Genomic DNA, 16,548 nt, shown 5'->3' with positions numbered 1-16,548 from the left:
GTTTGATGTGAATTCATCCATTAGATCTTTATGGCTGAAATCACATCACACAGAGATCGCATGTGATGTGCGGTGTGAATCGCAACCGATCTCAGACATTGCACCAGTGGGAACCGGCCTTAAAAAGAAAACAAATGCAGCCATCACATCTAAGAATTGGTAAGCTGCAGTCTATCAAATGTTTGCTTTTGGGTTTTAATTCTGCTTTAAAAATCTGAAGCCTATTTTATATGCCTTTACAATGTTTTTTTCATTATGTTTTTTCATTACAATGCAACAAGCTTAATTGTTATGTTCTCTTTTGATAAAATTAAAAACATTAAGTATAAAAAAAAAAAAAAAAAAAACTGAGGCTGTCTTCTGTATTTGATGTGATCAATGAATATCCTGCTTGTATTTCTACATTTCTATGACTTTTGCTCTGTAATCTGCAGAGGTTTGCTGTAATATCCATTTATTTCAAACATTCCCCAATAAAATAAAACATAAAAAAATAAATAAATAAATAAAAAAAAAACAATTTGTGTTTCCTGCTGTTGTCAGGGGTCGATCCTCCAAGCCGTGTGTGTGTGTAATATAAATATATAATAAATATATATACAGTGTACATTTTATTTTGACACTTTGTAATAAACAACATCAATAGGAAACTTTGACAGTCGCCCTGCCTGCCTTGCGCAGAGCGGCCGCTGGGGGCGGTGTTGCCCTCCGCCTGTCCGAGGAAAGGCTTCCTGGTTGTGATGAGAGGAGAGATCGGAGCGCACTGATCTCTGCAGCGGAGCCCCGGCTGGTGTCTGCACTGATTACAAGGGACACGCGAGGACTGGACACGAGAGGACTGCACCCACCGCTAATCCTAGTGCCAGCCCAGGGAGGGCTCCGAGAAACTTTCCTGCTGCATGCCCAGCCTGTGGGGAAGGAGCTGGTGCAATCATCCTGCTCAGCACCCCGCATGCGGGTAGGCACACTTCCCAGGGGGTCCTGGAATGGACAGGTTGCCAGCAGGTGCCCACCCTCACTGACTTTACTATAGAGTCACTCAGGGATCCCGGGTTGGATCTTCACCTGGCCAGCACCCAGCTCTTCACCAGGTATATGGCTGGGACTATGAGGTTCAATGGCAACCTGAAGCTGAAGATAGGGGAGGCGGTGGGTCTGCAGCCCACCAGGTGGTCCCTCAGGCATTCAGTGTTCAAGAAGGGCTCAGCACTGCTGGACCCCTACATCACCATCAATGTGGACGAGTGCACCATCGGGAAGACCACCGTCAAGCACAGGACTAACAAGCCCACCTATAACGAGGAGTTCTGTGTCACCATATGTGAGGGCAGCAAGATGGAGGTGGCCGTCTTCCATGACACCCCCATTGGGTACGATGACTTTGTGGCCAACTGCAACATGAGCTTCCAGGAACTTCTGCGAAACTGCGGACCCTCGGACTCTTTTGAAGGATGGGTAAGTCCTTGGTCTGAGGCCAAGTTCTGGCCAACTTAAGGGTGTGTGTGTGTTTTTGTAAAAAATGAAATATAGTTCATAGTTGCTATATAATTAGTAATCGCCATATAAGCTATATAGTTAGCAGTCGCCATATAAAATCAATATATGTATAGTTAGTAGCTGCCATATCAAAAAAAAAAAAAAAAATATATATATATATATATATATATAGTTATAAGTCGCCATATAATCAATATATATGTATAGTTTAGTAGTCGCCATATAATCAAAATATATATATTTTGATTATATGGTGACCTACGAAACTATACATATAGATTGAATATATGGTGACCACTAACTATAAACATATATTGATTATATGGCAATTTCTAACTATATATAATGTGTGTGTGTGTGTGTGTGTGTGTGTATCGATTATATGGTGGCTACTGACTATACATATGTGTATAGTTAGTAGCCGCCATATAATCGATATATATGTATAGTTAGTTACCATATAATCTAAATATATGTATAGTTAGTAGTTGCCATATAATCAATATAGATTTGTAGTTAGTAGTCCCCATATAATCAATATATAGGTATAGTTGGTAGTCCCCATATAATATAAATATATGTATAGTTAGTAGTCCCCGATATAATCAATATATAGGTATAGTTAGTAGTCCCCATATTATATATATATATATATAGTTGTCGCCAAAAATTCATTATATGTATAGTTGGTAGTCTTCATCTAATCAATATATATGTAAAGTTAGTAGTCACCCTATACAGTAAAATAAATATATATATATAGTGCGTAATTGCCATCTAATCAATATATATGTATAGATCAGTCACCATATGATAAAAATATATGTATAGTTAGTGGACTCTATATAATCAGTTTTCAGGGCCAGTCTCGGATTTTTCAGGATATTTTCCTGGAAACTTTACATTCCGCAGCTTTATCCATTTTTTTATCATGTTATGTTGCGAGGAGCCCTGTTCTAGGGTTGTCATCTTTGCCCGTCCTTAGCTGATTCCCTGACTTTTGTAATAGTCCTTTCAGTTGAGTGCTTAGAAGTTCCGGACTCAGGACAAGTATGAGGCTAGTGAAGTCAGAACTCCTGGTCGGTGGCTTAGGACTCGTGCAACTAGATTGTAAGCTCTAATGAGCAGGACCCTCTGATTCCTCCTGTATTGAATTGTATTGTAATTGTACTGTCTGCCCTACTGCTGTAAAGTGCTGTGCAAACTGTCGGCACCATATAAATCCTGTATAATAATAATAATCATGCACATGGTTGTACAGTGTCCAGATCCTGCCTAAAACACTTTCCCGGGTACCCCAGCTGCTGTGTACATCGACCAATAGATATGACTGCACGCGGTTAGGTATAAAGCACAGATGTATGCCCAAATTACAGATAGTGTGCATTTGGCGCATACAACTCGGAAGCAGCGGCGGCCTGTGCACCGCGGGCACACAAGCCTCCCCTTACCGGACGCATGGATTCCTATGGCGGGAGGGGGTGGTACTTTTTGAAGCACCGGATTAGAGTCAAAGGCTCTAATAGGCTTCAAAATAGGGTGGGTTCGGGGCACAGCGTGCGCCCTGATCCCTCCCAATTGTGTGATGATAGCGAATTAATGCTTGCTATGTTCACACTAACCTTCCTCTCCGCCAATCAGGAGGCAGGGCGTCAGACCTGTTTTCCTGATTGGCCAAAGCGCCACGCCACCCTATTGGATTCCTGACGCTTAGGAAGAGGAGCGGAGGACTCGGAGGCACACACTGGAGCGGAGGTCGCGGTAAATGCCACAATGTCAGAGCCGCACACACAGGGGGGAGGGTTGGGGGGCGTGTGCTGCCAGAGCCGCGGCCCGGCGAGTGGGGGGGGGGGGAGGGGTTGATGAGCACACGTGGCTGCGTTTGATGGGCACAATGGCTGCAATTGATGGGGGGTTCAGTATTTTTCAGTTTGTTTGCGCCCTTCCAAAAATTTTGAGCGGTCACCACTGCTCTGAAGGTGCTTTACACAACTCCCAACAACTAACAGAAGCATCCTGTATTTGATTTATATGGACAGCAGATGCAGGTCATTAGAAGGCGTTTATATGGGATCTGGGCACTTTACAGCCATGTGCAAGAGCCCATCTAAATGATTGGATTGGTGTAACAGCCAGGCAGCTAACGCATTTAGAAGATATCAGCAGCTTCTGTATTTTTTGCCAGGACATGTTTCCTTTAATTTTCATGACGGCGTCCTGTTGAGATGTTGGTAAGTCGAGGAACAAGAGCGATGTGCCATAACCCATAGCAGCAAATCTGATTTTAGTAGGATTAGTTGAAGAGCAGAGCTGATTGAGCTCTCAAGTTCACTTTTTTTGTCCAAAAATAATCATTATTATCTAACGTTTTTGTAAGGTAGACTTTACAATGATGTGCCTAAACTGTAATTATTCATTTTAGGACATTGAGGTCCATATAGTTTCTTAACATATATTGTAACATTTCTTAGGAAAGTACCTTGAAGTGTTGTCAGCAGTGCAGGAAATGTGTCACTGCTGCGAAGGAGTTAATGAGAACTAATAATAAATGTGACAGATTGACGGAAGTCCTAATTATCTAAATATCGTTTGGTTGATTCACTTGTCGGCCTACACTTGGCTTTTCTAGGCAGGGGGATGCATGGAGTTATAGACAGACAACTGCCTCCTCGCAGCTGACCATACAATATACCATACAATATACAACCTGATTGTACAATCTCATTTAGATCCACCATCAACTACGTAGTACAAGTATTGGCTTGTTTAGATAGGTCCTCATAGTACACAGTTTTGGTAAATCTAAAACTGGCCATGCACTGTGCAACCTGATTGTACAATCTCCTTTTTAGATCTACCATCACTTTTGTAGTGCACAAGCCTGCCTGATAGGATACAAACTGAATTATTTAGGTCTGTGCTCATATTACATAGTTTTGGTAGAGCTAAAGGAAATTGTACTGTCAGTATTGTATAGTGTATGGCTTGTTTCAGAGGATTTGTTCCTTTCAAGCTGGCCATAGATGATGGGCTGCAGGAAAGAAAATTGCTTGATTACCCCATCAACACAGTCAGCGCTGCTATTGTGTGCTCGGGGGGGGGCTTTCCATGCCGGGAGGAGACAGTGATTGCTTAGTACCCAAGTCAGTCGATGGTAGAATCGCCCTGCCCATACATGGATTAAACCTTGGCCACTCCCTGCTAACTCAAACCATGCATGGCTGGCTTTAGTTAGCGGAGTGCTGGGGCCCACTGCAATTGTCACCTATAGGTGACAGTGGTGCATGTATGGTTCTCTGCTGATCAGGGCCATCTTTATTATTGATTGGACCCTGGGCAAGCAATTAAAAAAATATAATAAGTCCATAAATCTATCCTATAGTTTGTAGATGTTATAACTTTTGCGCAAACCAATCAATATACGCTTATTGCGATTATATATATATATATATATATATATAATATATTTTTTTTGTTTTTTTACCAAAAATATGTAGAAGAATACATATTGGCCTAAACTGATGAGAATTTTTTTAAAATTTTTTGGATATGTAATACAGTAAAACCCCCCCCCCCCCTCCATCACGGGGGTTATGTTCCGGACCCACATGCGAAAAGTGAAAAACCATACACCCTAAGCATGTTTTGTTAATTTTTTTTAATAGCATTTAAAGGTCTTTAAACACACGTTTATGCAATAGAAACACATAAAAGATAGACAGAGAGATCAAGAGGATTTTTAAAACACAAATATTGTGTTAACAGTATACTGTACAGTAAAAAAATAGAGTACAGTATTGTATGTACTGTACTCAGCAGAAAAGAAGATGACTACAGTATAAACAGCAAATAAGAGCAGCTACTGTTCTTCTGAAGGCGCAGGTTCAGCAGGTGCTGGTGGAGGTACTTGGGGTGGATGCGGCCTTCTTCTGTTTTGTGAAGAACATAGTTATAGACAGTTGCTGGGCGTATTTCTTCTTTTGGGCGAGGAGGTTCTTGTACACTTGGATGGCTCCATCAATGCTGCTTTTGGAACTGCAGTGAACGAACCATGTCAGGATCCCACTCAGCTAACATCTGTTTCAGGTCATTGGCCGTACGCTTGACCCTGCCAAGGCACTCAATTGACAAGCCTTCATCTTCTTCCTCCTCCTCCTGTTCCTCCACTCCTTCCTCACTCGCTGACTTGGTCATTGGATCCTCATCGGTTAGTGGAGCTGAATGGGTTTCAATTAGGTCATTGACGTCGTCCTGGGTCATATCCTGAAAACCTTCACCTCCTAGCAACTTCGCCAGCCTAATTGCCTTGTCCACAGCTGAATGATGAACCTCGTCAGGAGAGTAATAATAATTTTTGACCAAAGCTTCTTCCAACAGGCATGCATGTCTCCTTCATCTCCTTGAGGGCCTTTTGTATGTTCTCCAGACAGGTTGCAATGGTATAATTACACCAGTTGTCCTTCAAATTGAAGTTTTCATCATTGTTCATGCATTCTACAAGATGATTCAAGGAGTTGCGAGTGTACAGCGCCTTGAATGATCGTGTCACACAATGGTCCACGGGCTGAATTAAAGACGTGGTGTTGGGTGGAAAGAACTCAACTTGCACTCCTTCGTATGATAGATCCATGGCTTGGCCTCCTGCATTATCCATCAGCAGAAGCACCTTAAAATCAATGCCAAGTTGGGCAAGGTAGACCTTGAGGGCTGGGATGAAACAATTTTGGAACCACTCAGTTGTGAGGATTTTAGTAATCGAAGCCTTAGTGTTATGCATCCAATAGACTGGTTCTTGGTTTTTATGCTTCAGTGCTCTGGGGTTCTTGACCTTGTAGATCAGGGCTGGCTTGATCATAAACCCAGCAGCATTTCCACACATAAACAAGGGTCCTTTTATAAGCCTTGAATCCAGGGGCTCGGGCTTCCTCCTTCATGATGTAGGTCTATTTGGGAATTCTCTTCCAAAACAAGCCGGTCTCATACATATTAAAGACTTGCACTGGTTGGTACCCACCCTCCTTGATGATACTCTTGAAGGTCTCATTGGTGTACCTTGCAGCAGCTTCTTTGTTGGCAGATGCAGCTTCACCTTGCAATGAGACACTCTTCAACTAATCGTGTTTCTGGAAGCCGTCAAACCATCCCTTGATGACAGAAAAACCTCCCGATGAAGAAGGCTGATCAGGATTGTCGCTGCCTGACTGTTCGGCTGCGGCAGCGCCTCTTTCAGAGCCTCCTTGATTGGCAAAAGTGTCATACAGCTTCTTTGCCTGAGTCCTGATGGTGTTACCATCCAGTGTGATGCATTTTTTTTCTGCAATCTTGGATCCAAATGGCCAACGCAGTTTCCATTCAACAATGTATTTATTGCGGGAAGAAACAACTCTTTTTGCAGCTTGGTTGATGGACAGTGCAGCAGTTGCCCTCATATTCTTCTCATCCTTCTTGATGTAGCGAATCATTGACTCATTCATACCATAATGGCGGGCTACAGCAGCATAAGTCTGTCCTTCCTTTATCATATTTTTTTTGGCTCACCAGAAGCCATAGCCTTAGATGGTGGGCGTTTGGGTGGCATCCTTGCGGCTATCCTTGGTTGGGGCAAAGTTACCGCCCCCTCTAACGTCACCATACTCATTTGCGGTCCACAAGGGAGGCATGCGTTCCACTGCAGCCTCGCTCTGCTTCACCGCTACATAACCGCGAAATGGCAAAATATTCCCGCAATAGCAGAATAACAGGTCCTAATTAACATAGCGCGATATACCTGAACCGCGATGGAGCGGGGGTTTACTGTATAGCAGAAAGTATTGTTTTTTTGTTCTTTTTTTTTTTCAAAATTGTCGCTCTTGTTTTGTTTATAGTGCAAAAAATAAAAACTGCAAAGGTGATCAAATACCACCAAAAGAAAGCTCTATTTCTGGGGGGGAAAAGGGACATCAATTTTTAATTGTTTGGGTATAATGTCGCAGAACCGCGCAAATGTCAGTTAAAGCGACACAGTGCCGAATCGCAAAAAATTGTCTGGTCATTAAGAGGGTAAATCCTTTTGGGGTTGCAGTGGTTAAATACAAAAATTTGGCACAGGACAAAGGCTCTGATGAATGTGACATGGCGCACGATGCTTTCTGAAAGAAGAAAGCGAGAGAGAATGATGTGGTCCAAGGCACCATAAGTAATTGGCCTCCATCCCAAATTTGAACAAAAAGAGAAAGTTTGGTCAGCGGGACATTGAATGAGGCCAATCACTATATAGAGTAAGCATGTGGGATATAAAACGCAGTATTATATGGGTTCCGACAAAAAGGAGGAAGTCCCCAAAAAATCTCCCCCTTTTTGTTGGAACCCATATAAGCAATGCTGTGTTTTATATCCCACATGCTTACTCTATATAGTGATTGGCCTCATTCAAAGTCTCGCCGACCAAACCTTATCTCTTTTTTTGTTTTTTGTTTTTTTTCTCAAAGAAGAAATGCCAAAGAATTTCCAACAAGTTGCAGCAGTTGACAATGAGGAAATTGTGTTGTTCTACAAGAGCATCTCTGAAGGACATGTCAGGCCTAGGAGGTCAAAAATCACTCCGCTATAGTAAACTGTGCTGGGAATGGCGAATGGCTTGCTGTCATTGGGTGGTTTATGGTTCGCTTACAACAGTTTTACTATTATTGCTTATCTGATTATGGTTTCTTTTCTTTGCGGCTCTGTCCCTATTGGAAAGCTTTCACTTACTTGCCTAGAGATACAGTAGGAAGAGAGAAATCTCCCCAAGTGCGTTCTGTCCTACCCAAGACCCGATTGGAAGATTTTCCCTCTCTACTGGCCAGTGACCACCAGGACAGAGTGGATCTCCCTAACTAAAAACAAATCCACTTTGCACTGCAAGTGCACTTGGAAGTACAGTCACTGTAAATCTGAGGGGTAGATTTGAAATGAGTGGAAGCTCTGCTGTTTTATCATCCAATCATGTGCAAGCTAAAATGCTGTTTTTTATTCTCCTTGCAGTGACTTTACTTCCAAGTGCACTTTGAATGCACTTTTAAGTGCACTTGCAGTGCAAAGTGGATTCTCCTTTAGTTAATAACCCCCAAAATGTACACTTTTTTATTCACTGCGATATCAGGGAGCTCACTGTGGGACCGCTCATGAAGTCCAGTTTGAATATTTTTACTTGGGAAAAAGAAAGAAGGGGTTTGAGACTTTAGATGAAGCATGTACCTGGACGCAAAAAACGCACTGTGGGTCTGTAAAGTGTTTTTTATTACATCTAGTAATACAGATAAAGTAAAACCACAATGCAAGTAAAATGAGTATTGCTGTAACATTCAATATACACACATAGGGGGTTATTTATGAAAGGCAAATCCACTTTACACTGCATGTGCAAAGTGCACTTGAAATTGCACTGAAAGTGCACTTGGAAGTGTAAATTTGAGGGGTAGATCTGAAATGAGGGGAAGCTCTGCTGATTTTATTATCCAATCATGTGCAAGCTAAAATGCTGTTTTTTATTTTCCTTGCATGTCCCCCTTGGATCTACAGCGACTTTACTTCCAAATGCACTTTCAGTGCATTTTCAAGTGCACTTTGCACTTGTAGTTCAAAGTGGATTTGCCTTTCGTAAATAACCCACCCATTGTAATATAACACGGAGTTACATAGTAAGGTTGAATAAAGACACCAGTCCATCCAGTTCAACCTGAGTGAGTGTCTACAATTGTCCTTATCCCTGTACATTGCATCTCATTATGATGCTCATCTATTATATTATTATTTATTTAAGGTACCCATATAGCGCCGTCAATTTACACATACATCACACACTTACATCAGTACCTACCCTCAAGGAGCTTACAATCCAAGGTCCCCAACTCACATTCAATTACTAGGTCTAATTTTGGACAGAAGCCAGTTAACCTACCAGCATGTCTTTTGAGTGTGGGAGGAAACCGGAGTACCCGGAGGAAACCCACGCAGGCACAGGGAGAACATGCAAACTCCAGTCAGGTAGTGTCGTGGCTGGGATTCGAACCAGCGATCCTTTTTACTGCTAGGTGAGAGTACTACCCACTACACCACCCAAATGGTATCATGCCCGCTGTTAATATCCATGTTACACATGATATAGCAACATATATTTAGTAAAATTGTAACATAGGCCTAGTTAATAAAAAATATATAAATATGATTGCATGTAATGATGTAGCTGTGGCATAGAGAAAGCTCAACGCGTTTCGTAGATATGTCCACTCATCAGGAACGTATGCAACAGGAATATCTGTGGAGTATATATAGATATAATGAACATGAGTCTGACTAGGAAAAGAAGAGGTATAAAGAAGGCAGATAAAAAGAGTAAACATCATCTACCAATACTTACAAAGATGGACAATGAATGTGGCATGTGGTGGCAGGCACAAGGTGGACTGAGAACAACACATCTCACAGAAGCTGAGGTGGAGATATACCAAGGCTTGGCATCAAGTGATGTTAAAAGGTGAGGTGATGGAATGTAACCCTTCAACAGGGACCTATGGGAACAATTGTAAATTTGTGTGTGAATGTATCATTAATAAATAATATATGGGTATAAACCGTGTTGAACCCAGTATAGGTCCTGAAAAGTGATGAAAAAATTAGAAGAGGTGGTGGTAAACCATATCTAAAGATAAGTGCTAAAATAACATGTGTGAACCTTAAAGAGGAAGTAAACTCTAGTGGGTTTTACTTCCTCTTTATTTCCCTGCAAAGGTAAAGCATAATGTGTCACTTACCTGAAACTGAAGTCTGCGATGTCCCTGACGTCCCCATGAGCAGGGAGCGCCCATTTTCACCCCTCTTCCGTGAACTCCGGCTCTGTGACTGGCTGGAGTCTCGTGGTGTCACGGCATGACCCCTATTAGAAACGGCACGGTGTGCCCTTTCTAAAGTACACATGCGCTGTGGACATTGGCGCATGCGCCATAGTCATCAGCACTCGGGTTTTTCAGGAATATCTCCTAAACCATGGCAGTTTTAGGAGATTTTTCCAGAACCTACCTTAAAATAGGCTTACCTGTAGGTAAAAGCTGTTGTACAGGGTGTACAAGCACTTTAATGGTGAAATCATGTACTTCAATAAAGGGGGGGAAAGGGGATAGTGATGGAATAGGAAAGGACTAACCACCAAATTGAGTACCACCAAATGAAGCCTACCATGATAATATTATTTTTACTTTTGATGGTGTGAAGAGTTGTGGCTAGTATGACCTCTTAGTGGTCATGGAGGAGGGATTTCGGAAACGCTGCCCCAGGAGGGATAAACGATGGTATATTTACAATACATACATAGGGAATTTTACGCAGTTCTAGCTCACTATATTGTAAGAGATAATAGATGGTCATGTCAGCTTAATTGACCACATAAACCTGTTGGCACACAGTGCTGAGGATAAGGGGATATCGCAGAAACAAAACATTGAAGTTAATCAGCTTCCACAATCTGCTTACTAACTCAACAGAAGAAGTGTTTGTCATCCTGTGAGTAGGTATAATAAAGCTTGTTTATAGTAAAAACATTGCTGGGTCCTGTGTTTATAATGGTGCTGGCTGTGTAATCTTGAAATGCGCTGGATAGAAAAACCTCTTCTGCATTCTGGCTTAAGTGCTTGTAAACCCTAATGCCCCGTACACACGATCGGAATTCCGCTCAAACTGTCTTGCCTACACACGTTCTCACCAAATTGGGACAGTCAATAAAACCACGACATACTACACGTTCAACACTATAAAAGGGAAGTTTAATGCTTCCGAGCATGTGACGAATTGTTTCTAAGCATGCGCGGAATTTTGCATGTCAGAATTGCATACACACGATCGAAAAATCCGATCCGAAAACAGTCTCTCAATATAAAGACCGTCGGAAATGCCGACAGAAAAAGACCGATGGGCATACACATGGTTGGAAAATCTGATGAAAAGCTCCCATCGAACTGTTTCCATTGGAAATTTCAGCTGTATGTATGAGGCTACTTTCACACTGGGGTGTTTTTTCAGGCACTAAAGGGCTAAAAATAGCGCCTGAAAAACACCTCCCCTGCAGCCCCAGTGTGAGGGCCGAGTGTTTCTCACTGGGGCAGTGCGCTGGCAGAACGTTAGAAAAAGTCCTGCAAGCCACATCTTTGGAGCGGTGCGGGAGCAGGGAATACAACGCTTGCAAACCTCCCCTGCTCATTGGAATCAATAGGCACCGCTGCCGAAGCACCTGCAAAGCACTTCGGCAGCAGTGCTTTGCGGACGCTATTAACCCTTTATTTGGGCACTAGCAAGGGTTAAAAGCTCCCTGCTAGCGGCCAAAAAAGCACTGCTTTTACAGCGGTAAAGCAGTGCTAAAATTAGACATGTTACCGCTAAGGCCCCTCGCCCCAGTTTAAAAGTAACCTTAAGCCTAGTACACACAGGCTGAATATCGGGCGGTTCAATAGAAACTGGCCAACATGCGGCCCATGTGTACTGCAGCCGGTCAGACAGAAGCCAGCCATTCGGGAGCATGACTGAAAAAGGCCTGCCAAATCGGCTTCCAATCAGCACTCTCAGTCAATGGCAGCTCTGACTGCAATGTTCTGGTGGAGAGGGGGGGGGGGTTACTGTTGCCCTTCTATCACCTCAAACCAGTCTGCTCATTCTCCTCTGATATCAACAAGGCATTTTCAGCCACAAAATTTCCACTCACTGGATATTTTTTCTTTCTCTTTCTCTCTCTGTAAACCTAAAAGAGTGGTGTGTGTGTGAAAATGCCAATATATCAGCAGTTTTTGAAATACTCAGAAGAGCCAGTCTGGCACCAACAACCATACCATATTCAAAGTCACTTAAATTCCCTTTCTTCCCCATTCTGATGCTTGGTTTGAACTTCATCAAGTTGTCTTCACCACGTCTAGATGACTAAATGCATTGAGTTGCCGCCATGTGACTGGCTGATTTAGCAATTTGTGTTACCAAGCAATTGAACAGGTGTACCTAAATAAAGTGGTCAGTAAGTGTATATCTGCAGTGTTTACTTGTCTATCTATAAACCTCTAAGTGTCCTTTCTGGTGCTTCCTTCCTCCTGTTATCAGCATGAGTCACTTTTGAGAAGTTTTCAACACATGAGATAAATTTGTGACTGGGGGGGGGAGAGCTCAGCACACTGCTTGCCTATTCAGAACACAGTTCTGCTGTGTGTGGAGGGGGTGTGTTCCTTTCCTCCAATCGGCTCTCACACAGTATATAAGAGCTGTAACTGCAGCTCTCCACCCCTCCTCTGTGATTCTGAAAAATGCAGAAGGATTTCATCTAAAGTCAGCACCACAGAAGGGATGTAGAGAGGAGAAGACAGCAGATATACATGTAAAATGTATGTAGGAGGATGTGTTTCATCTCTGTGTATCATCTGAGGCTATTCACTTCACTGGGCATAGGAGAGGGTATATAACCACTTTTAAAGTGATTGTAAGGTTTAATTTTTTATTTTTATTTTTTTAAATAACAAACCTATCATACTTGCCTCCTACTGTGCATCTCTTTTGCACATTTTGCTCTTCTGGGGTCCCCTGGTGGCTCTCGCTGTTCCTCCCCACATCCGATAACCCCCTAGGAGAAGCGCCTCTTTTCCGGGGGATTACCTTTCAGGCGAGCTCCCGAGTCCAGCATTTGGCGTCCATAGCGGCCGAATGCAGGACTCAGCCCCGCTCCCCCAACACATGCGTCATTGGATTTGATTGACAGCAGTGGGAGCCAATGGCTGCGCTGCTATTAATCTAGCCAATCAGGGCACAAGACACCACCTAGAGCTGGTGTGCTCATCCCGGGCGCGAGAAAAAGTAGGTTTAGGTAAGTAAAACAGGGGCACTGGGGGGCTGCTGCACTGCAAGAGGTTTTTCACCTCAATGCATAGAATGCATTGAGATAAAAAACCACAAAGATTTACAACCCCTTTAAGACTAGGTTCACATCCATCCTTATCTGTTTTTAATGCATTTATTAAACCCAAAACCAAAAATGTAATATTACATATTACCAATCATTAGATGGAGTGGCTGTATTCGTTTTATTTTTTCCCCTCTGTTTTCACCTGGTGATCCAACCAGTAACACACCACCTGTATTAGTCTACTCTGGATGAAGGAGCAACAGAGACATCTTTGGGCAGCAGCATTATTAATCTGGGTATAGGGGGGTGTTAGATGGACTAGCAGATTTAAATACACTAACTGAAGCTGAACCCCAGCTAATGCCCCGTACACACAAGCGGAATTTCCGTTGGAAAAAACTTGGATGGTTTTTCCAACGGAATTCCACTCAAGCTTGGCTTGCATGCATACACACACACGGTCACAAAAGTTCTCTGAACTTTCGACCACCAAGAACGCGGTGACGTACAACACTATGACGAGCCGAGAAAATTAAGTTCAATGATTCAGAGAATGTGTAGATTGTTTCCGAGCATGCGCAGGAATTTTGCGCGTCGGAATTGGTACAGACAAATTTCCGATCGGAACTTTTTCCGACCAAAAAAATTTAAGAATCTGCTCTCTGTAATTCTCAGGAATTCCGCCAGAAAACGTCCGATGGAGCATACTCGTGGAATTTCCAATCGTGTGTACGTGGCATAAGACTTTATAATCAGTTACAGAAGTTTTTGTTATTTTTGGGATAATGGTTTGACATAAAAAAATTAAAAAAAAAGCTAATCATTGTAAGTACCCCTACCAGTAATAAATGGTTTGTCTCATCCCTGTATTTTCTACATCCGCAGAATAGCTTGCTTTTTATACTGGCTAGTAAAGGAAAGATTGTATAAAAGAGAGAAAACGAATGCAGCCATCACCTCAAAGAATCGGTATGCTGGAATGTAATAAATGTTTACTTTTGGGTTTAATACTGCTTTAATTCTTGTTGATGTGTGTTGACAAGTGTTTTCATCATGCATTGGTTCTTATTTTAGCCAATGAGGACTGATTTCCTGCTGGTACACCATTGTTGTGGACTTTAGAAGCAATAAAAGCCATTAAATGTACTGTGTGCATTTTCATGCATTTCCATTCACTTCTATGGGACTTAGAGCACAGTGTGCCAAAAAAGTGACATGCCTCATTGTACAGAATGCAGCACATAGATGTGAACTGCCTCTCTGGGCAATGTGTTCCTATGACATGTATGTTTTGCGCTCTGTCATGTGCACTAAAATGGGGAAATGTGAATGGGGCCTTATGATGGGCTTCTCTTATTTTCCGCTTTTTGTCTATTAAATTATATAATTGAATTGTTTTGTTACACTTTAACTGAAGGCAAATCTTCAGTGATTTTAGATTTGGAAAGAGGAGAGAGGGATTTTATTGTCTGTGCTGCTCACTCTAATTGTCCTGATCACCAATGTCATTGAGCGTGAGAGTTAGTGGTTATAAACCCTTACATCTACCCAGTGAAGTGACTGACCTCAGGTGATACACAGAGGTGAAACCAATCCTCCTACATAAGTTGTACCGGTTTATCTACAGCAATCTTTCCCCTAAATCCATTCAAAGTGCAGAAACACTGGATCTCTCAGCTCTGAAAAGAAGGGGGCGGAGAGTTACATCAATGAAGAGCTGATTGGAGGGATGGGACACATCCCTCTGCACACAGGAACAGAGCTTAGTCTTTCAATCTGCTGGAGGTTCTTCCTCTATCGCCATCTTTCTCTTGATGTCAGGAAATCTTGTCAGCAGTGACTTGTGCAGATAGCAGAGGAACAAGACAGCAGAGAGAAATGACACTTGGTGCTCTGGATTGTGTGAAGTATACACTATATAGAGGGATATGCTTTGTTCATATTTCATGTCTGAGGTTTACAACCACTTTAGGCTGGGTTCACATTGCAGCGATGCGGGAACGCCGCAAATCCGCGGCGGGTTCCCGCATCGCATACCTCCCCGGCGGCAGTTTACACTGCCCTTTGCGAACTGTTGGGAGTGCGATCTGCAAACTCGGACAGGAATCGGATCGCATGGTGTGAACACCCAATGCGATCCGATTCTGCTGCGGACCAAAAAAGGGTCCTGTGCGAGTTTGGGGCGGGTGCGATGCGAATTCATCTGTATGGCTGAACTCGCATCGCACAGAGATCGGATGTGATTTGCACTGCAGTGCGGTGCGAATCACATCCATTCATAAACCGCTGCAATGTGAACCCAGCCTTAAGGTAAATTCTGGCGACGGCAAAAAAAATAAAAAAATAGAAGAAAAACGAATAGAAGAAAAACTAATAGAAGAAAAACTGATAGCAGTTTTAACCCTCCCCTACTCTATCCAAAATGTGAAAAAATGCCTTTAGATATACTTTAAATTTGTTCAATAAGTACAAAAATACAAGTCAGCTCTGTCATAAACTTGTGGGCTAATAACGTCCTGTGCTACCCTGTTTCCCTGAAAATAAAACCTAGCATGACTATCTGTGATGGCTGCAATATAAGCCCTACCCCCCAAATAAGCCCTACCCAGTTTCCCCTAAAATAAACCCTACTTTGAAAATAAGACCTACAAGGACTTTAACTAGGGCTCGTTTGGGGAGTAGGGCTTATATTGCAGCCATCCCGGACAATCACGCTAGGTCTTATTTTCAGAGGATACGGGGTATGTGAACTACAGAACACCTTCACCCTGTGTTATGGAAAGAGGGTTCATGGGGCCTAAAACACTTTCTCCTCTAGGGTGACAAAGCTGCTCCTCCATGGATACAGCACAATAAGTGAGCGTTAGACATAGTGTTACTGGCAGGATCATCAGGTGAAAATAAAGGGGGGGGGGGAGCCTGAAGAATAAAAATGAATGCAGCCACCACATCTAAAGACTGTTAAAGTGGTTGTAAAGCAGAATGTGTTTTTTTTTATCTTAATGCATGCTATGCATTAAGATAAAAAGCCTTCTGTGTGCAGCAGCCACCCCCCAAGTTGCACAAGACACAAGGCTGGCCAGGACTCCCATCCTCATTGGCTAAGACAACAGCGCGGCACCATTGTCTCCCACTGCTATGAATCAGTCAGTCGGCCAATGAGC

General features: G+C 42.7%; 1 protein-coding gene across 1 annotated transcript in view; it reads left to right on the top strand.

Annotated features, from left to right (window-relative positions):
• The first annotated feature begins 716 nt into the window (after nt 1-716).
• PRKCH (protein kinase C eta) overlaps nt 717-16,548 on the top strand; it is a 297,109-nt gene continuing 281,277 nt past the window's right edge. The window contains exon 1 of the mRNA XM_077464376.1: nt 717-1,455. Coding sequence (XP_077320502.1) covers nt 1,096-1,455 — 360 coding nt within the window. The 5' untranslated portion in view covers nt 717-1,095. The remainder of the gene's footprint in view (nt 1,456-16,548) is intronic.

Source organism: Lithobates pipiens, unplaced genomic scaffold (genome assembly GCF_037356315.1).
Source record: "Lithobates pipiens isolate NorthernLeopardFrog02 unplaced genomic scaffold, aLitPip1_a1.2 Scaffold_30, whole genome shotgun sequence".
Classification (NCBI taxonomy): Eukaryota; Metazoa; Chordata; class Amphibia; order Anura; family Ranidae; genus Lithobates; species Lithobates pipiens.
This window is presented reverse-complemented; position numbering and strand designations above follow the sequence as displayed.